The sequence below is a fragment of the Lottia gigantea genome (genome assembly GCF_000327385.1).
Source record: "Lottia gigantea unplaced genomic scaffold LOTGIsca_66, whole genome shotgun sequence".
NCBI lineage: Eukaryota > Metazoa > Mollusca > Gastropoda > Lottiidae > Lottia > Lottia gigantea.
The window spans coordinates 332,809-353,964 of record NW_008710245.1 but is presented as its reverse complement, the minus strand read 5'-3'; the positions used below and the strand labels follow the sequence as shown (position 1 = coordinate 353,964).

Sequence of the window (21,156 nt, the reverse complement as noted above, 5' to 3'; positions counted from 1 at the left end):
GAAAGTTATCTCATTATACAAATCTTTACAGAAAATATACAGAAAGTTATCTCATTATAAAAATCTTTACAGAAAATATACAGAAAGTTTAGTCATGTTTTTATTATACAAACTTAAACAGAAAAAGATTATTGTTATCATCTAACAGAAAGTTATCTCATTATACAAAACTTTACAGAAAATATACAGAAAGTTATCTCATTATACAAATCTTTACAGAAAATATACAGAAAGTTATCTCATTATACAAATCTTTACAGAAAATATACAGAAAGTTTAGTCATGTTTTTATTATACAAACTTAAACAGAAAAAGATTATTGTTATCATCTAACAGAAAGTTATCTCATTATACAAAACTTTACAGAAAAATATCGAAATCTTTTCTTAATCATACAAAACTTACCTGGTATTTATCAAGCTGAATCTTTTTCTCAGCCAGGGTAGCTTTAAGTTCTGGTTCACTTCTTAGGAGACTTTCCTTTTCAGCCAACCAACGTACCAGGCTTCCAAAATATTCCTCATAATCATGCCAGCGTTGTTGCACACCTTCCAACATTGCCGTGACTTCAGAGATAGAACTGTTTAATTTATCCCAGTTATTAGTTAGATCTGTTACTTGTTCTTCCACCATCTTTTTACCATCCATACTGGTGTTAGGCAGGATCCTCTCAGCTAGGTCACATACATGATTGACTTTCTGTAAACCTTCATCCATATTGGCAGTAATATCCTAAAAATATCATTGAAGAAATTCTTGATATTTGGTGGTTATTAGCAAAGAGACAGCATAAGTTTTGTTTCCAAGAGTATATGTCATCACTGTAAGAAATTCTGTCATTTCCAGGTGCATTTGATCAAAAGTGATATAAAATATAACATAAAACATCACTCTGATTTTACTCAAAGGCTTTACAAAAATCACTGAACAACTAAAATACAGTACTTTTACCATACCTTAATATCATCTATTCTATCTTGGGTAGCATTCCAATCACCAGATGTGTCTTTACAAGCTTCAACTCTGTCTCTGATCCATTTCAACCATTTGTCACCATTATTCAAGGCATCATCATATTCTCTATGATCATCAACATTATCACGCAATTTACGTACCATATTCTAAAATAAACAACAAATGTTCAGCAAGACTAAAAGATTCCCAATGTATCATTAAAGTTGGAATTTGGACTTAAAAACATCAGAATGGAATTATTTTCAGATAAAAAGAATGATAAAACTTAGTTTTTGTGATGAACTACCAGATCACCTACCAGCACTGGCAATTCTGTTTGTCATCTTGGTGCGCTCTGCTTAATGTGCTCATATTAAAAGCAAACATCTTACCTTGGCCGAGGAACATAATGACTGGTATTTAGTTGATAACTGCATCATATTATTTGAGAGTCTTGGATCACTTGATCTTTGAGCAATAGCATCACCTTTCTCTCTGACTTTCTCTAAGATTACCTTATTATCAGTGATGTTATCACATAGATCCTGAAACATAAAATAGATTGCCAATTATTTTATGCTTACTTTCCCAAAAAGACTGCCAATTATTTCCTGCTTATCACTATAAATATTGGCCTCTGGTTGTTTCTTTCTTGTTATCTTAAAGATGGGTTGCCAATTCTTGTTTCCTCTCTATTTGTATTATCAAGAATAAACTAATGAAATAAGAGTGCTGACCTCTCCTCGTCTTAATTGTTGTTGTTTTTTAAACTGATTACTGGTAGGTTCTAGTTGTTCTTTAACTTCTCGTCCCTTTTTCTCAATCCATTCTAGGAAACTTTCTTGTTCCTCATTCAGTTGACTCCAGTTGGTGATAGACGTTTCTAGATTAGCTTCAACATCATTAACAGCAGAAGCAAACATATTCCAATCATCACGTAAGGATTTCACTTCCTGTTGAATGACCTCTTGACCTCTTGGAGCCGTTTGCTGACAAACTTGATTACCAAGACCTGCAGCAGTTTCTACCATTTCTTGTCCCCTTTTCAATTCAGACTTGAATTCCTGGATTTGACAAAGACACACTTTTGAATAAATTTCGGATACATTTCTGATAATCATGAGTAAAACTGTAAGGATGGGGTGCAAAAACACCCCCAAAATAACCTTATTTAACAAAATTTCACCAAATCATAAAATTAAAATAGCATTAAGCACTTCAGATGTTTGAGCAAGTCCAGTCTTTCTGAATCACCAAAAAAATCTTTTCTGGAATAAGAATTTAAAAATGTTTGGACTATGGCACAAGGGCTAACAGAAAGCAAGATGTTTCGAGTCATAACCTACCCTGAGTTGTAGTAGTCTATCCTGCAAAGTTTTCTTGTCACCAGAATAATCACTAAGTCTCTGTAATCTATGTTTATTGTTAGCCAACCAATCTAAACAGGCTATATAAGCTTTACGATATTCTTCATGCAATTCAACTTGTCCTCCCATACGACTAACTAGATCCTGAAACATTGAAAATCAACATCATAATACCTAAGCTTTCCAACTTTACTAATGAAAACTATTTTACCATAGATGTGCAGACGGCAAAAAGATTCATGTATCTATAAACAAACTAAATTCAAACAAAGGGAAAGTACTTTTCAATAATATCAATTCAGCTGTATTGGTATGTGGTTGAGGTAACAGGCTAGAAATTTTAAACATTCCCCCATAGTTTGATTGTTCTTTTGAAGCATATTAGGTCAGTCAAATACAAACCTTGCTGGCATTTAATACAGATTGATATCTGGCCTTTAGTTGAGCTACTCTAGTCTGTGGCGTAGGGTCATTAACCTGTCCTGACTTCTCTTCCAGTCTGCTCATCATATCTTTATGAGCCAAGATGTCTGCTAATAATGCCTGCAAAGAGAACATAAAAAAAGATAAGAAAACATTCATCCACGAATAAATAGACATTTGTTATGAACACTTTAAAAATCACTATCTAAACCAAGAAAATAAATAGTTACAATTGGTGGAAAAAATGGTTGGACAGAAAATATTATGATCATATAAAGCCGGTCAAAATACCTTGTATTTTTCAAGAGTGGATCGTTTTTCTGGTAGATCATTTTTCAGATCTGGATCTGCCATCATTCTGTGTTCAACATCAGTTAACCAATCATGTAGTTGATCTTGAAGTCTATCATAATCTCCCCAGTGGGTCAAAGCATTCTCTAAATTACGTTTGGCTTGAGACATCTCTGTCAGCAAGTTTTCATACTCTACTTTAGCTTTCTCTGATTCCTGGCGAATGCTCTGACAACCTCTTGGATTGGTGCTAGGTAATGTCTTTTCACAAGCATCTAATAAAGCTCTAAGATAACTGTGACCTTGATCCATTCCATTTTGGATTTCCTACAGAAAATAATTTGTCATTGTAATAATATGTTTTTCAAACTAATGGAAACTACTTTCTCTATATGAATTCAGCCCTAATATTACAATTAAATTTTTCAATACAGCTATGCTGATGAGGATTTTATATCCAAAACACAAGTTAGCAGAATGACAAGTTGTCTTGTTTGAAAATCAATTGAAGGGTTCTCCATTCTGATAGTCATAAATGTAACAGCCTTGGAATTCATCAGCATGTCTCTCAGAAGATTATAGCATCCAGAATGATAATATACTTACATCAAATTGGGACAATCTAATATTAACATTTTCTCTGTTACCTCGATCATCTTCTATAGTTTTAATCTTACGCTTAATATCTTTTAACCATTCAGTAAATACTTGTAATCTTTCTCTATAGTTAACATGATTATCATAGTTATTTTCACTGCAATGTACCAGATCCTACAAAAAACAACCACAAAACCATTTTCATTTAATAGATGTTTTATTGCTCAAGCCTACTTACACAAACTGAATTCTTATTTTCTGTTTGTTTCCAACACTGTTCGCGTCACAAAATCTCAGAGTTGAATCCCAGAAGATGCCATAAGACTTAATTATTCTAAAAATAAAAAAAATCGAAAAGTATGAGTGTCTTTGGAACAATAGTATCATGGAAGTAAGCTATGAAAAGACCTACCTTAGCTAGAGCTATAATAGATTGGTATCTAGTAGTTAACTGAGTTATAGCATGACTGGTTTTAGCATCTGCATTGGTCTGTAACAATGCCTGGGCCTTCTCACTGACATCATCTAGTGACGTCTGATGTGATAGAACTTCATCCAGATGATACTGAAAAAAAAACCCATAGAATTCATGATATAAATCAAATACAGACCTTCAATGAATTTCAACGATGGATATTGAAGTGAACAATTTGGCACTTGCAGAATGTTCAGATTCAAATAATATTCCACTAACTTCCCCTTTCAAACATTATCAAAACACCTACCTGATATTGAGTCCATTGTTGTTTCTTCTCTTCCACTGTGGATTTATATTCCATTTCAGCTCGTAAGATGGATTCTGTCTCTTTCAACCAATTATTAAAATCTATATAGCTATGTTCAAAATCTTCCCATCTTGAATGACAATTGTCCAGTTCTGCTTGAGAATGAAGTAGTTGGTTTCTGTATTCTTCAAATTCTTTATTCATAGCTTGTAGTTCTTGTCTAATCTTGGTCTGACCAGATGGTGATGTACTTGTGAGAGTAGCTTCCCCTGCTTTATTGGCTTGAGCTAGTCTGTGAGCTCCTTCATTAAGACTTGCCATCAAGCTCTAAAAGACAAAACAAAAATAAATTTACAAAATATGGTTAAATATAGCTTAATAAGTCTTCTCAGAGTAATGGAATGAACTCAATATTCAATAGCAATAAGATTGGCCCTTCTACCAAAAGGTGATTCTTAAAAGGATCTATTAGTATTCTAACCTTGGATCGTTCAATCTTAGATTCAATGGAAGTTTTTTCACCAAAAGTATCTGAGCAGGTAGCATGTTTTTCTCTAGCTGTACGTAACCAGGAGTTAAAATTATTACAAGCATCAAGGAAATCTTGATGATTAGCTACATATTGTTCATTTCTAGCTAGTAAATCCTGTAAATAAATACAATCAAAAACTTTATTTACAAACCAAATGGCAACTTCCATACATCATTTTGTTACAGTCGATTTTTCGTAAGAGAATAGTGTATTTGTATCATCTATATCATCATTCTATAAGTGTAAATGGATCTTTAACATGGATAGACTGTAACATATGAGCCAACAGACACCTGTATTCAGTGTAACGCCTTAATCAACAGCCAGTAAAGGCCCTTGCAAATTTCAACCAATTTCACCTTAAAGACAGGAGAAAATCCAGCTTTGCCCCTCATAAAGCATACAACTTTTCAAGATAGTCAGGATCTTCAACCTAACAGGAACTGCAGTTTGAAAATAATACCCAACATTGATTTATCATTTACATTAGATAATGAGCAGACAACTCCTATCTTGTTTGGTTATACAACCTTTAACACAATGAAAGAATCCACAGATAAAGGAAGAACACCTACCTTTGCCTGTTCTTTTAAAGTATTGTATTTGGTAGCCAGTGTAGAAGAATCTGATACAATTCTACTACCAGTGGCACTAGGTTCTAATTCTACAGCTTTATTATTGACTGACTCTATCATCTGTTCATAGGACACAATGTCTTGATAGGATACCTGAATATAACCAATTGACAGTCCAATTTAAATTAACCTGTATATAATAAAGTGGTAAACTAGGCCAGCCAATTTTGAGCAGACCTCTAATAACCAATCCAAATTCAAGTTTTTTGGGAGAGACTAAAATCAAATTTTCCACAAATTTCTTATTTAGTATTTGTACATGTTTCACAAAAAAATAGGTTACCTTAATTTTCTGCAATTCATTCCTCTTTTCGCTTATGTCTCCTTTAAGTTGAGAACTCTTCAATTTCTTTTCTGTTTCCTTAATCCATCTCTGAATTCCATCTAAACTGGCATCAAAATCAGTCCACTGTAGCAGACGGGCTTCCAACATGACTTTAGTATCAGTGACATCAGAGATGAGAGATTCCCAGTCTTGCTGCAGACCTTGTAAATCTTGACGTATACTCTCTCTACCATCAACTGATGTATTGGTCATAGTTTTCTCTCCCCAGTTATTGGTGGTATGAATCAACATCTGACCTTCCTCTTTCATTATTACAAATTCCTAGAAAACATTCAGTAACCATCATCAATAGTCAAATTTGTCACTAAGATATTGCCAAACTAACAGATGATTTGTCTTGCTACTTGGCCTATAATTTATTACTCTCAGAAACAAATGATATTAAAGGTGCAAATAGAAGAGACAATATAAACTTTACATTAAGTTCTGATATTTACCTTGAGTCTATCAATCTGTTTCTGTATTTTCTGTTTATCACCAGTAACATCTGTATTGATAGCTAGTTTCTCCCGAGTATTAGATAACCACTGTACAGTTTCATCATATACCTTATCATATTGTTCATGATCAGCTAAATACTGTTCATACCTTTTCAATAACTCCTAAAATACAACAATACATGGCACTATCAGCACATAGAACATACATAGGACCATCATTAGAAAATCTAAGCACCTGCAATTCCATTTGTCTTCAGTATAAAAAAAAATAAATTTTAAGATCACAAGCATTTTTTTTAATGTGAATTTTTTCTTAGGTAAATATTAGAAAAGATTTGTTCTTTGATTATGACTCTTATTATCTCTATGTAAGGAGAGCTACTCACCTTAGACTGTGACATAAGACTACTATATCTAGAAGTAAGTTGTGTCAGTTGTGTTGATAGACGACTATCAGGTGACGTCTGCATCAATAACTGAGCCTGTTCACCAAGTTTTTCGAATGACTCTTGTTCATTTAATATCTCTTCGTGTAGTGACTGAAATTATACAAGAAAGTTTGCTTTTGATTTCATTTCAATAAAAACTTACAAAAAGAAAATTAACATTCATTTGAAGCAATTAAATTGAGAATTTTTTCATGAAAAAAAAAACATGGCACTAATAAGAGAATCGCAGTCTGTAAACAATAAGTACATGTACATACATTGTAAACTAAATAATGTAATGTTATAAGTTCAAACTCACTCTCTGTTTAAGAACTTGTGAATGTTTCTGGTCTAAGGTAGCACATAAATCAGCTTCAGTTTTCATCCTGGTTTCAGTGTCTTTTATCCATTTACTTAATTCATTATAATATTCTTCATAACTCTGCCATTTACCACTCAAATTTGCTGAAATAAAATTATCAAAACATCAAATTCAATTTCAATTGCCAGAAGGTTTTGTCACACTGTAGTTTTATTTGTTGATTTCTCAGTTTCTTGTTGACCTCCCAGCAGAATGTCATAAAAGCAAGTTCAATGTATGCAGCAGACGACAAAGACTTTCCAACAGTTAGGAATGATTTGGTGCTGGGGATCAGATTTTGTACTCGGAAAATTTTGTACAACTGAACTGAAGAAGGTTTTGATGGGGCTTCTCACTTACTTTGGCCCAGCCCCCACAGACCCCAAACTAACTACGGGGCTGCTGACCACACTAAGGCTAGCCAACACATTAAGCTGACAGTAACATAGATCAAAACAATAATTTAGTTTGTACTTACATAATGAATCTAAAGATGTTTTTAAATCAGATTGGAAGTGTTCAAAATCCTTCATCAAATTATCTATTTCTTCTTGAATGAGTTTTTGACCTTGGGTAGACGTCTGAGGTAAAACTGTTTTTCCTTTAGTCAGAACATTATCTAGTTTCTTCTTTCCAATTTCTTGTGTTGTGTGGATGTCCTGCAACAAAGCATACATAGTAACATAGTATAACGAATTAATAGACAATATAGTTAGAAATATACTTTACATTAGTTTGTGATCCATATTTAAATTTATTTCTTTAGACTCTTGTCCATCTATATTTCCTATTTTGTGTTACAGTACATTTCCATTTCATAAACAGAGATCCAATCTCCAAAACTCCATAATAATCAGATACCATACAAAAATATTCAAATTATATTGAAAGAATAGTAACAACAGATTTGAAGAGATGGCACATCCCAACATGTCTAAAATCTCTAGATACACTCTTAAAGATGGCTTCCCTTATTTTCATTTATGAAAACAAAAATGCAAATAGTAAGTAGAGGTGTTCTAATGATTTGGAAGAGAATTACCAGCAGAATCCAATGAGTGACCGATTAAGTTTGTTTATGCAGACTGTACATACATGGACATTTATGATGGTTAAAACTCTCAATCATATACAATAAGAACATAATGATAAGATTAAGAATACATGATAATTCATTAGAGACACCAATTAATCAAATAGCCTGCTTAATTTGACACTAAAAATAAGGAAACCCATCTTTAAGAAAGGCATATTCTGAAAGTTAAAAACAGCAAGTAATGTGTTGTAATTACCTGTACTTTGTGAACTTGAGCTTCAATAACAGTTCTATCACCACGAACAACACTACATATACTTAATCTATCTATACTAGCTGTCAACCAATCACTAGTCTCCATAAATACATCACAATATATCTGATGATCACGAACATATTTCTCACCATTTTGTAACAAGTCCTGAAATATACAACGTTCGTGTGTATATGTGTATACAAATATCTCACAATGCCCGTACATATGTTAAAAAAAATGAATAATGTTTCATATCTAACTTTTCTGTACATGATAGGGCTCATGTAGTAAATGAATGCAGATTGCAATAAGGAAACTTTTGCATCATTAGTAAACTTATTTTCATTTAACTGTCGGTTGATCTTTAACATTCACAGTCTGTAGCACATGAAACCTCAGTTTCTTGTCCAATCCAAACAACTACTTTAAATGTCGGTCACTGTCAGAGGGAAAAAGATTGAAAAATACTGGTGGTACCATCAATGGTCTATGCTAGGATTGAACAGGGGATCTATATACAAACTAGCAAGCATCAAACTTTCTCAGTCATTGTCCTGCCACTTTCCAAAACAAAACACTTTACTAAGCCACTGTTACAAACAGAGCACATTTCTTACCTTAACTTGAGTTCGTAGTTTATCATATCTGTCAACTATCTGTTTAATCTGATTGGTTAAATTGGAGTCATGTGACATCTGTTTCAATGTTTGTGCTTTCTCATTCAGATTATCTATAGTACTCTGTTGTGCATTGATATTTAGTTGTAAAACCTGAAACAAAGTTTATTGTATAACGTCTTTATAAGTGCACAATGAGATAGTACAAATACCATATATTATGTCACAAAAGGATAAGCTTCACAATTTACTTCTGCTTTGCCTGAAGGCGGAATTTTCTGAAACAGCTGTAAAAACTCTCCACTTTATTTTTCAATAAAGCACGTGAGCTGTAACAACATTTCAAATCTTGAATTGATCAACATTTGTAAAAAGCGGTCTGAATATTTGAGAGCTAACAATCAGTCTCCATTTTTCCTTAGTAACAAGCATTACAATAAGAAAAAATGCAAATTTTCAAGTTCATACCTTAATTCTTTCTAATTGCAACTTTTTCTCTTGTAATGTGTTCTGTGGTTGGGATTCTACTTGAATTTGACCCTCGAGATCATGTAACCATCTTTCTAACTGTTCTGTACTGTCATCATAGACCGTCCATTGTGACAGGCAACTCTCTTGTCTCATTTTACTCTCATTCAGATCTGCTGACAGGGCATCGTATTCCTGTTGTAACTGTTGCATCTCTCGTCTCATGTTATCACGACCAGTAACAGACGTGTTGGGTAAAACAACTTGTAAATTATCTAAGGCTATTTGTAACATATGTAAACCTTCTTCTTTGGCTGAGAGTAAATCCTAGAAAAATAAGTTAATGAAATCACTGAATAACAAATACAGTTGAATCACAGTTGAAATCTGATGGATATTTTATACTCAAAGGATCTTTAACATGAACTACCACCTTATAAACTTAAATTATAGTGCCCTCCAAATAACTATGCACCTTGCCAATACTAAACAAAACTTGATTAAAAATCACCAGCTGATGAATGTACCAGTTCAACTCCAAAGACCTACTGATAAGTGAGCACAATTTGAGAAACTTGACTTCATAATTATAATTATATATACCTGAACTCTCGTCAGTCTCTGTTGAATTGTATGTTTATCACCATTAGTTTCTATAACATCATTAATCTTAGATCTCATATCAATCAACCAATTTTTACAATGTTCAAATGATTCACTATAAGATTGATGATCTATAACATACTGTTCCCAACGACGTATCAATTCCTGAAAAATTCAAAATGGGATACTTGTATAATCTTGACACTAGCTGCAGAAGATGTTTTGGCAGGTGAGGACGAGTCTTGAAATTTGTAATACATGTATTCATAAGCATATACCACAGCGACACTAAAGAAGATTTAGCATTTGACAGGTTTAAATCATTGTAAGGTGTCCGCAAGTTAGTTCCCAAGCAGGCCATTTGTCAGTACATTGAAGACTTACCTTGATGTTCACCTGTAGTGTCTGATATTTAGTCGAGAGCTGGGAAGCTTGACTGATAACTCTAGTATCGGTACTAAGTCGTAATAAATCTTGAGCTGAATCACTTAATGAATCCATGTCTTTCTGGTGACCGTGGATTTCTTCATGCAGACGCTAAAAAAGTGACAGTTATATTTGAAAGTATTAGTATGCAGATGATCTGAATGTCAGCAGATATGGCAGCAGTGTTTTCTTCTTCCTAAAGACAATATACAAGCATTTCAATAATAAAAAATACCTCTCGAAAACAATGAACATAAATAACAACATAATATAATAATTTATTTGATCATATCATGCTATATACATAACTCAGTAATGATGATTGGAGAGATCACAATGTTGTACGCTTCCATCTCAAGGAAAGAATTCAATTTTATTTATCATTAAATGGACAACAATGGACATGCATACCTTTAATTTATCAAGTTGAGTTATCTTTTCTTTAAGAGTTGCTTTCAGATCCACTTCTCTTATCTTATGTTCTGTATCTTTTAACCATGAAGCACATTTCTCATGCCAGGTTTCAAATTCTTTCCATTGATCCATACATTTCTCTAAATCACTCTTGGTCTGAAATTAAAAGTTAATGAAACAGTAAAGGACTTGCTAGAAACTAAGACTGCTGAGTTTATATTTCCCAATAAGCAATGAATAATTAAGAACATTTTGCATTTAAACTATTGCTAGCATTTCAAAAGCAGGTGGACTAACGATTTTTTTCTAAAATTTTTTTTCAAAAATTTGATGGTAATTGTAATCACAAAAAAACCAATTTCTAAAAAGTATCTGCAAAATTTACCTTAACTAAGGCAGTCATAAAGGCTTCCCAATCCTCTCGTAAAGCATCAGTTTCTCGTACTATGATATCTTTACCCTGGGGAGCTGTATTAGGCAGGACTTTCTCTGCTAGTTTCATTACATTATTCACTTTTGGTTCTCCTTCTAGTTTTGTGGCCAATATATCCTACAGATATACAAATGAAAGTCATTCAAAATACAAAAAAGATTTGTATTCTATTATCATCTCAATATGTAAAAGAAATATTCATCTCATTAAAAATTCAGGTTAAAAAACAAGTTATTGTTTGAACATAAAACATTAAATAAAGGTGAACTGTAGGATGCATGTAATAGAAATATACATTGAGTACTGGAACTTCAAGAGATTGTAAAGAGGTTTTCTAAATTTTATGCGTATCGGGGACAATGATAGAATCAATTTGTGCCATTCCAATTTTCAATCAGACATCTGTGGTTCTAGCAATTCTAATAATACTAAGTCTTTTATGATGTCATCCCTGCAAAGGTCCTAAAAACACTTAGTTTTAGTGAAATTACAGGAACCACAAGCCTAAAAATTGGAATGGTGCAAACTGATGTTATCAGGGTCCCCGATACATATAAAAATTTTAGAAAACCTCTACAGCATTACTACCTACATCTCTCATGAAAGCAGATTGAAACAAAAAAAAATATAAAATGATTTACCAAATAAATAAAAAAAAACTTCTACTAAATAGTGAAATCACACATAAATCATGCTTTTTGTGCAGATAGTAAAATCTAAATTAGCTTGCATGCATTTTACATATTGAATTCAGAAAAATCGGCCTTCATCTGTAATACTAATTTTTCATTTGATTTGTAAAATTTATTCTTGTTGATTCTTGAAAATATTTACTTCAGACTACAACTAATTAGCTAAAATATTTCACACAACTAATCTAAAATTCAAATTTAACGTAAAACTTAAAATTAGGAATAGGATGGAACTTACACAACGTTGCTAATAAAAATAAAACAAAATACATGCAATAAACATGCTTCGTAATCTTGTCACAAACTAATGATTTAAAATAAATACAAAAGCTATCAAATCACTGAGCAGCAGATATCTAAACTTATCAATGACAATGAAGTGTTATCACACATTTACTTGTACAACAAGTCTCAAAAACATGCCCTGTTTTTGTCATCTCTTTCAAAAAAAAAAGAACACCTAAAGCACAGCACATACATCAATGTTATTATCAAGACAACATCTAACACAATTCAAACATAAAAGTTAACACCAAGTGTAATTCTATAACTTTATAACCAGGGTAAGTTACCCTTGTTTTCAGTTTACCAGAAAATTCCACAACTGGAATTAGCCCTTGAGATTAGTGGCTGATATCATCAAACTCAGATAGTGTTACCTATATGGTTTGGTTATTTCATAATTGTTTTAAAAGCACTCCTTCAGACTAAAGAGAAGTATTATTTTTTGGTTCCATTTTGAAAGTTGATATCAAGCCTGCTTATAGAAATATAGAATACAGCTTGGTATTTACCTTCATTCCAACACCATCATGTTATTAATGTGCCAATTATAAAAACACAGATTCAAAAATAAACTTACCTGTATTTTATCAAGTCTATTCTGTATAGCATGTCGATCCCCAGAAACATCGGCACAGGCAGACAATTTCTCTCTGATACTATTTAACCATTCTACACACATGTTATAGGCATCATTATATTGTTGATGATCTGATACTAATACCTCATATTGTTGTACATAATCCTACAATTTATAAATACAATACTTAATATAAACTAACACAAATAATCTTTAACCCTTTGAACCCTGAGTGTAAATGAAATACAACGTCATATACCCTGAACTCCAAGTAATAAAAGTAAAAGCGTATGACGTTAACGTTGTATGACGTCACATAGCAACGGCCGGTATACCGGCTGGTCAGGTATATATTGCGTTAGTGTTTGGCCGGTATACCGGCCACTAGGGTTGAAAGGGTTAGCTTGTGACCTAGGCCAGTGCTTCTATAAGAGAGTATCTCTTAAAACCTTATACAAATATTACAAAATAATCATACAATTATACAAAAATTTCACAAAAACTCTTAGAACATAATTTACATGCAAAATATATACACAACAAACCAAAAAAAAATATACAAAATAAATTGTCTTTTGGAAAACAAAATAAACACAATACAACCTACAATACATTTATATAAACAATAATATCTCAAGTTATACACAAGTTATACACAAATTATACAAAATAACACAGCAATATTCGATCAGCAAAAATAAACACAATATAACCTACAATACATTTATATAAACAATAATATCTCGAGTTATACACAAGTTATACACAAATTATACAAAATAACACAGCAATATTCAATATGATCAGAAAAAATAAACCAAATAATAATAATACTGCTATAATGTAATTAATCTAATTTAAGTTCTACATATTTAACTTGCTATAACTTACCTTGGAAGCTTGACAGAGTTTTTGATAACGAGAACTAGTTTGTGATGTAAATTTATTGAGATCTGAATCTGGACTGCTGTGGACCAATGATTGAGCTTTATCTCCTATACTCTCTATAACACGTTGATAAGACAGTACATCTTGATGTAAGGCCTTAAAAATACATTAAAGATACAATTGTTTTTACTCGCTGGCGGAAATTATGCATTATGCAATTAAGTGTTGGTTGCATATTGCATCCCATTCTCAGAGTCTGCATGGCTAATGATATTAATTATGCTTCTTTTATAACCCATAAATACATTTCTACAAATCAATCTGTTAGCTTAATGCCTTATATCTGGATTAAAAAAAAACGTGTCTTTAAGCTCCACATCAGCAGTGGAATAGCTGGTAGCTCAGTCAGTAATGAGCTTCATTGTCGTCTGCTTGGTGAAAAGGTGACAAAGGTATGAATCCTATAAATATTATATTGAAGAAACATCTACCTTGAAGTTCTGTAACTGTGTTTTCTTTTCTTCTAGAGTAGACCTGAGGGGAATGGAACCATGTAACTGTAACTCCATATCGCGTAACCAATTATCTACTTGGCTATGACTATCATCAAATGAAGTCCATTGGACAAGAGATACCTCTAATTTACGTTGAGTGGCCGAGAGATCGTCATACAATCCCTCAAAACCTAGTTTAAGTTTACGTAATTCTTGTCTAATGGCTTCACGTCCCTCTGTTGCTGTGGTAGGGTACAGATGTTCACCACTTTCGATCACTTGATTCAATTTAGCAAATCCAGCATCTCTATCTCGCAGCAGATCCTGGACTTTCTCTAAACTGTCTTCTAATGCTGCTCTTGAATTACCAGTGTCAGGACAGTTGTTGAACTTGTTTCGTGATTTTGTCAGCCATTGATTACAGTCTGCTAGTTTTTCTTTAAATAATTTATGATCTTCCACATTCTGTTCACATTTCTTCACATTTTCCTAGAAACAAACAAAAACTGAAAGTTCAAAAGTGACTCTTTTATTTACTACAGTTTCAAGGATCTAGTGGGAATGATTTTAAAGAGGTTACTTAGCCATTTTCTATGTATCATGGCCACCATTAGCTTTTTGGCACCTTTTGCTGTCTGGAATTCCATAGACTAAACTTCAAGGAATGTTTTCTGATTAGATGCTTAGTTCTGAAAGGTTAAGGGAATTGAACAGAATACTGACCTTTGAATTAGTAAGTAAATTCTGGTATCTAGTTACTAATTGGGATACAAATGTACCAACTCGACCTTCGTTGGTTAAATTTTGTAAAGTCTGAGCATCATCAGCAAATTTATCTATGTCTCTTTGTCGGCCTTTGACCTCTTGTACAATTTCCTAAAAAATTCATCAAAAAATATCACAATTTTGGGTTGATAAATGAAAATCATTTGTTTAAAATGTAAATTGATCAAATTCATGAATGATGTAATGTTAAAATTCAAATGATATCATAAATGAAATTGTAACATCATAAATAAAATTAAAATTTAGTCCAAATTATTTGCAATTTGAATTAATACAGTACAAAACAATCTACATATCATTTTTGTTTTATCTTGTCATTTGCTAAACTTTGACTTCTCTTTTTTGTAAAAAATATTTGAACAAAATGGACCTCACAAAAATATTCACAATGCATATAAAATGTAAAATATGATAAATGCTTCGATAAATCCAGACTAAAATAAATACAAAGCCCATCATGCACTTGAAAAGCTGTGAAATAATCATCATTATACATAAATAATAAATTTTAGAATTATATAATATATTATACTATAAAAGCATAGTAAGAAACAGGTATGCATGCTGTTTTAAGATATGGAAACTATAAAGAAAATTTCTATATAGGAAAGCAGAAGATAAGGTTCTGTAACATCTACAACTATACTACAACATGCAATTCTAGTTCTAGGCATTCAAAGAGACTTTCCAGCACTAGTGTGTGTATCAGGGACACTGGTAGTGTATCTTAAGCACATACAAATAGTAGAAAAACCCTTTTATAATATTTTGTATTTATTAAGCCTAATCCATAACCAATTTTACATGCTTCTGGAGCCTTCCAAATCTAATGTTTTAAACTGAAACAAGACCTTAGCATAGTTAAGCATTATATAGGCTTAATCCATAACCAATTTTACATGCTTCTGGAGCCTTCCAAATCTAATGTTTTAAACTGAAACAAGACCTTAGCATAGTTAAGCATTATATAGGCTTAATCCATAACCAATTTTACATGCTTCTGGAGCCTTCCAAATCTAATGTTTTAAACTGAAACAAGACCTTAGCATAGTTAAGCATTATATAGGCTTAATCCATAACCAATTTTACATGCTTTAGAAATTCTGCCAATACAGAGGTACTATATTTTAAGCCTAATCCAGAACCATTTTTACATGCTTTAGAAATTCTGCCAATACAAAGGTACTATTATTTAAGCCTAATCCAGAACCAATTTTACATGCTTTAGAAATTCTGCCAATACAGAGGTACCATTGCATTATTTAAGCCTAATCCATAACCAATTTTACATGCTTTAAAAGCTCTTCCTATCCAGAAGTGAACAGTAGTATGAACATTCCTGTAGAAAAATCCCTAAAAATATCTTACATAATCCATCTTACTGGCCTCCTCAATTTCACCAGCCTTATTCTCAATATAGTAAAATGTTTCCTAATTTAAGAGTACATTGTAAAACATTATACATTTAAAAAAAAGCAAAAATCTACGTAATACAAATAAAAAATGTAGGTGTTGCTAATGTGGGGAAAATAAAATGTTTAACCTAGAGCTCAAAATATAATTTCAAAGCTTTGAATATCATGACTGTATAAATGACTATTCAGTTACAAACATCGAAGCATCAATATTCAAATTTGGAATCAAATTTCGTATATGAAGTTGCCATTTTTTCCTGTTTTTTGTCTGTTTATTTTTTTTACACGATGCTTTATCTATAATAAACTATTTCTAAATATGAAGAGTTCTATACTATTGAAATACGCCTGATTGTGAGTTTATTGGCAATAATTTGAGCACTAGGTGAAATCACATTGGAGAGGTATATATATATACAATTAAAGATGGATAGAGCACAAAAATAGAAAAGTATACACATCTAATGAAAACATGGAATTTCTTTACTTGAATTTCTATTAAGATAATCTGACTAAAAAAAATTTCAAGCTTACAAAAGTTTTGAACATACCTGGCATTTTCTCAAAGATTCTTGTTTTTCATCCAAAGTTGACCTGTTTGGCATATCTTTGACTTGTTTTTCCAGGTCTTTAATCCATTGGGACATCTTGGAATAGTTTTCTTCATACAGTGTCCAGTAATACAAGGCTTGTTCCAGACTATCTCGTAAAGAACTGAGTTTGATTTTATAATCTTCCCAATCAAGATGGAGGACATCAAGTTCCTGTTGTATACCTTGACGACCTTTCAAGGCTGTTGTATTCATGGTGTTTTCAGCATATGTTTCACATTCTTTGATACGATCAACTCCATCTGATAAATTGGTTACCAGTTCCTATAGAAAATATAATATTTAATATATAAGCTGGTCTTATGCACGTTTTGCAAATAAAATTCCTCACTAAAACACTAAAAGTTGAGTAAAATATTAAATTCTTAGGTCTTTAAACAAAGGAAGCTTGCATACTAATTTGGGTAGAAGTCAACAAGAAAATTCTCCAGTAAATTGGTGGAAATCTTACATACACAAATGCTTGAGAAAGAGTATAAGATCTGTATCTAAAAATGAAAACCTCCCTATTCCCCAAATAAGACACAATATGTATGAGCAAAGCAAGTAAACTCCATTACCCAGAATAGTGAACTCAGGAAAACTTTGAAATCTGCTGGACTACAAAAACTAAATTTCAAAGTATCATCTTGTGAATCAGACAGAATAATTAACCCTGAGGTTTACAAAAAATATTCACACAAATATCAACAAAATCAATAAATATCTTACACTGAGTCTCTCTAGTTTATTTTGTATAGTATGTCTATCACCAGTTGTATCACCACACATATTCTGTTTATCTTTCATATGACTTAACCAATCTACAACTGTCTGTAAACTGTCTTGATATTTCTGATGTACTTCTACATTTTCTTCTGATCTTGCTATCAATGTCTGAAATGATCAATTCATAAATATTCCACGAGTTGGTTTCAACATTTTTATGCAAGAAATTTTTGTTTCGTTTCACATCTTACATCCAAACAGTTACACTATAATTAGAAAATGAATATGGATCTTTGGCTAAATGTTTCTGCCTCAGTTTTGACAAATGAAGACAAATATTGCCATACATAGTGCAATGAGGGTTATTTGCCCTCCAACCTGCAAGAGGGAGGAAACTGAGTGGTTATTATGAAGGTATCACATCAACCTAAACCAGAATTGAATCTACTAGTCCATCAACAAAATATTATAATATTGAGTCCACAATTTAATTTTCCACTCCTTACCTTAGCATCTGAAGCCAGTTTTTCATATCGTGAGTTGATATTAGTAATAAAGGAAGCTACATCAGGATTAGAGGTAGTCTGTAATACACCTTGAGCTTTCTCTACTACAGAATCTACCATACGTTGATGAGAAGTTATGTCTTGTAACAGTGACTGAAATAAAATTTTACATTTACATTAAATCATTCTTCAACCTAGAAACATTCAGTTCACACAATGTGATGTTATTGTTAACATGGCAGTCATACTCACTATTCCACCTGATATCACTCCGCAACTGAGCTTATCAATCCCAAGCTCAAGATTCTTAATTAACCTTCAAGTTCCAATACAGAAATAACAGCAACTTACAAACTATCAGTGGTAGTACATACAGAACTAATGAGGTATATTGGTTGGAATTAATAAACTTAAAAAAGCTTTTGATCATGCTTACCCTATGTTTTTGTAGCTGGGTTCTCTTCTCTTGTAAAGTGTTCTTCATATCTACATCAGCTCTAAGAGCAGACTCAGTTTCTGACATCCATCTTTGTAAACTCTCTTGACCGTCTGCATATGATGACCACTGAATTAGGAATGTGTCAACTTTTCTCTGAGCATCATTCAAACCACTGAACAGTTGTTCCCAATTTTCTTTAGCAGTTCTCAATTCTTGTCTGACTTTTTCTCTTCCAGGGCCTGCTGTATCTGGGTACAACCTTTCACCAGCTTCAATTGAAGAGTTCAGTTTTTGTAGGCCATGTTCCTTTTCAGCAAACAACATCTGGAAAGGGAAAAAACAATGAGAGACCTGAAAAAGACTTCTGACAACCCTCTCATTTATTTAAAATGGGATTCAAACTGCACAGTTATCGTTCCTCATATGGTAGACATACACCTCTAATCTCAACTGGTCTGAGCCTCTGCTCTTACCTGTAAGACAGTCTTTTTCTCCTCCAAAGAATCCTGACTACTGACAGGTTGTTGACATGATGATAATTTCTGATCTTCTATCATTATCCATTGATTAAAATCATCAATACGATTATCATACGTCTGATGATCTATCACAAACTTCTCCCATTTATTAATCAGATCCTGAAATGTTTTGTATCAATACGTAAAGACTTTTTACTAAAGAGTGCTCTACCACACCTTTTGGCAGAAATATCAATAGAATAAGATTCCTCCAGACATATGATTGATTAGTTAAATAATAGCTGCTACAACATTGAACAGAATTATACTAATCCTAACCTTCCAAAAGTACAGTGAGAAAACAACAGACTCCAGTATTGCATTGAAATCATTGTATCATTTGAAACAAGCTTGATAAATTAACACATACCTTGACTAAAGTTAGTAGACCTTGATATCTATTGGTAAGATTAGATACTTGGGTACTAAGTCTGATATCTGAACTAGTATGAAGTAAGTTTTGGGCGTCGTCTGTAAATCTGTCAATATCGGGTTGGTGGGCTAAAATCTCTTCTCTTTGTTTCTATAAAAAAATAAAAGGAATGGTTTTTTAAAAGTGCAAACAATTTTTTTTGCCCCTTTTGGTTGAAAAATTTTTTCAAAATATTCATGAAGAGAATTACAAATAACTTAGTGATCAAATTATAAAAATCTTATGAGGCATACAAAATGTCAAAATTGTTTTTTTTTTTTTTTGCTCTACTAAGCTATAAATCTAGTGGCTTCTGACAAGTCCCATCATTATCTTATACTTTTAGAGATGTAATGATTTTGTGCCTTGAGAAATTTGATGTATAGAAGTTAGAGAAAACATAACAACTTAGACAAATAGAAATATTCATTACCTTTAATTTCTCAACATGTGCTTGTTTTTCCCCTACTGTTGATTTCAAATCATAATTTTTAACCTGTTGTTCCATATTCTTCAACCAGGCAGCACAGGAGTCAAATTTAGTCTCAAAATCACCCCATTGTACCATAGCCTGTTCTAGAGAGGTTTCTGACATCTCTATCAGACTAAGATAATCCTGCCATTCTCGTTGAATGTGTTCAATCTCCCGTTTCAAAATCTCCCGACCTTGTGATGAGGTATTTTTGGCAGTCACATCACCAAGTTCTAAAGTATTTTGAAGTTTCTTTTCACCTTCTGGTACGCTGTTAACGAACTCCTGCAAGGAAAACAAAGGTATTCATTATTTTTTGTGCAAAGCAAACAGTTTAATTTGTGACTATGTTTTGCATCAACATAAAACAAAATGAAAGGAAAATTACAGCATAAACCAAAGTTACTGTCTTCCAACACACAATCCATTTTTCTCATCAAAATTGCCTCACTAACCCTAGGCCCTTAAACATCAACCACTATTCACAGTTGCTCTAGATTCTAAACCCTAAAGCTAGTGCTTTCCAGAGTCAGTCTTGTGAAGTTTTCAAAATGGATGAAGCCAACATGGTTGAATTGGATCACTGAAATACAGAATGTTCAAGCCTACCCTCAATCGTTCTCGTTTACTCTGTAGAGACATCTTATCACCAGATCTATCAGTACAGGCAGCTATCTTATCACGGGATGAATTTAACCAATCTTGACAATCTTGATAACTATCTTGATATTGCTGATGATCACGAGCTGATTGATCTAATGTATCTAGGATTGTCTTTGATGTGTCACATAGTTTATTGTACTTCTTCTGTAGTTCAGCTACAAACTTGTTAACACGAGCTGATGGTGTGGAATGCATCAAAGAGTTGGCTTTCTTGGTCAGATTTTCCATCACATATTGTCTTGAAAGGATATCTTGGTGAAGTATCTGGAAACCAAATTAAAACAATAACATATCAAGCAATATCAACCTCATAATCATATAAATCAACCATTGTTATT

General features: G+C 32.5%; 1 protein-coding gene across 1 annotated transcript in view; it reads right to left on the bottom strand.

Annotated features, from left to right (window-relative positions):
* Positions 1–21,156, bottom strand: part of LOTGIDRAFT_167389 (hypothetical protein) — a gene marked incomplete at both ends in the record, with an annotated part of 67,898 nt that overhangs the window by 11,814 nt on the left and 34,928 nt on the right. The window contains 36 exons of the mRNA XM_009064869.1: positions 406–732; positions 957–1,121; positions 1,347–1,499; positions 1,692–2,018; positions 2,301–2,465; positions 2,724–2,864; positions 3,036–3,362; positions 3,642–3,806; positions 4,045–4,197; positions 4,358–4,684; positions 4,839–5,003; positions 5,465–5,617; positions 5,808–6,131; positions 6,308–6,472; positions 6,697–6,849; positions 7,058–7,203; positions 7,578–7,758; positions 8,392–8,556; positions 9,009–9,161; positions 9,477–9,803; positions 10,080–10,244; positions 10,464–10,616; positions 10,917–11,075; positions 11,305–11,469; positions 12,907–13,071; positions 13,798–13,950; positions 14,286–14,777; positions 15,012–15,164; positions 17,041–17,364; positions 17,812–17,976; positions 18,315–18,467; positions 18,751–19,077; positions 19,227–19,391; positions 19,642–19,794; positions 20,117–20,440; positions 20,765–21,082. Of these exons, the coding sequence (XP_009063117.1) occupies positions 406–732; positions 957–1,121; positions 1,347–1,499; positions 1,692–2,018; positions 2,301–2,465; positions 2,724–2,864; positions 3,036–3,362; positions 3,642–3,806; positions 4,045–4,197; positions 4,358–4,684; positions 4,839–5,003; positions 5,465–5,617; positions 5,808–6,131; positions 6,308–6,472; positions 6,697–6,849; positions 7,058–7,203; positions 7,578–7,758; positions 8,392–8,556; positions 9,009–9,161; positions 9,477–9,803; positions 10,080–10,244; positions 10,464–10,616; positions 10,917–11,075; positions 11,305–11,469; positions 12,907–13,071; positions 13,798–13,950; positions 14,286–14,777; positions 15,012–15,164; positions 17,041–17,364; positions 17,812–17,976; positions 18,315–18,467; positions 18,751–19,077; positions 19,227–19,391; positions 19,642–19,794; positions 20,117–20,440; positions 20,765–21,082 (7,716 nt within the window). The remainder of the gene's footprint in view (positions 1–405; positions 733–956; positions 1,122–1,346; positions 1,500–1,691; positions 2,019–2,300; positions 2,466–2,723; positions 2,865–3,035; positions 3,363–3,641; positions 3,807–4,044; positions 4,198–4,357; positions 4,685–4,838; positions 5,004–5,464; positions 5,618–5,807; positions 6,132–6,307; positions 6,473–6,696; positions 6,850–7,057; positions 7,204–7,577; positions 7,759–8,391; positions 8,557–9,008; positions 9,162–9,476; positions 9,804–10,079; positions 10,245–10,463; positions 10,617–10,916; positions 11,076–11,304; positions 11,470–12,906; positions 13,072–13,797; positions 13,951–14,285; positions 14,778–15,011; positions 15,165–17,040; positions 17,365–17,811; positions 17,977–18,314; positions 18,468–18,750; positions 19,078–19,226; positions 19,392–19,641; positions 19,795–20,116; positions 20,441–20,764; positions 21,083–21,156) is intronic.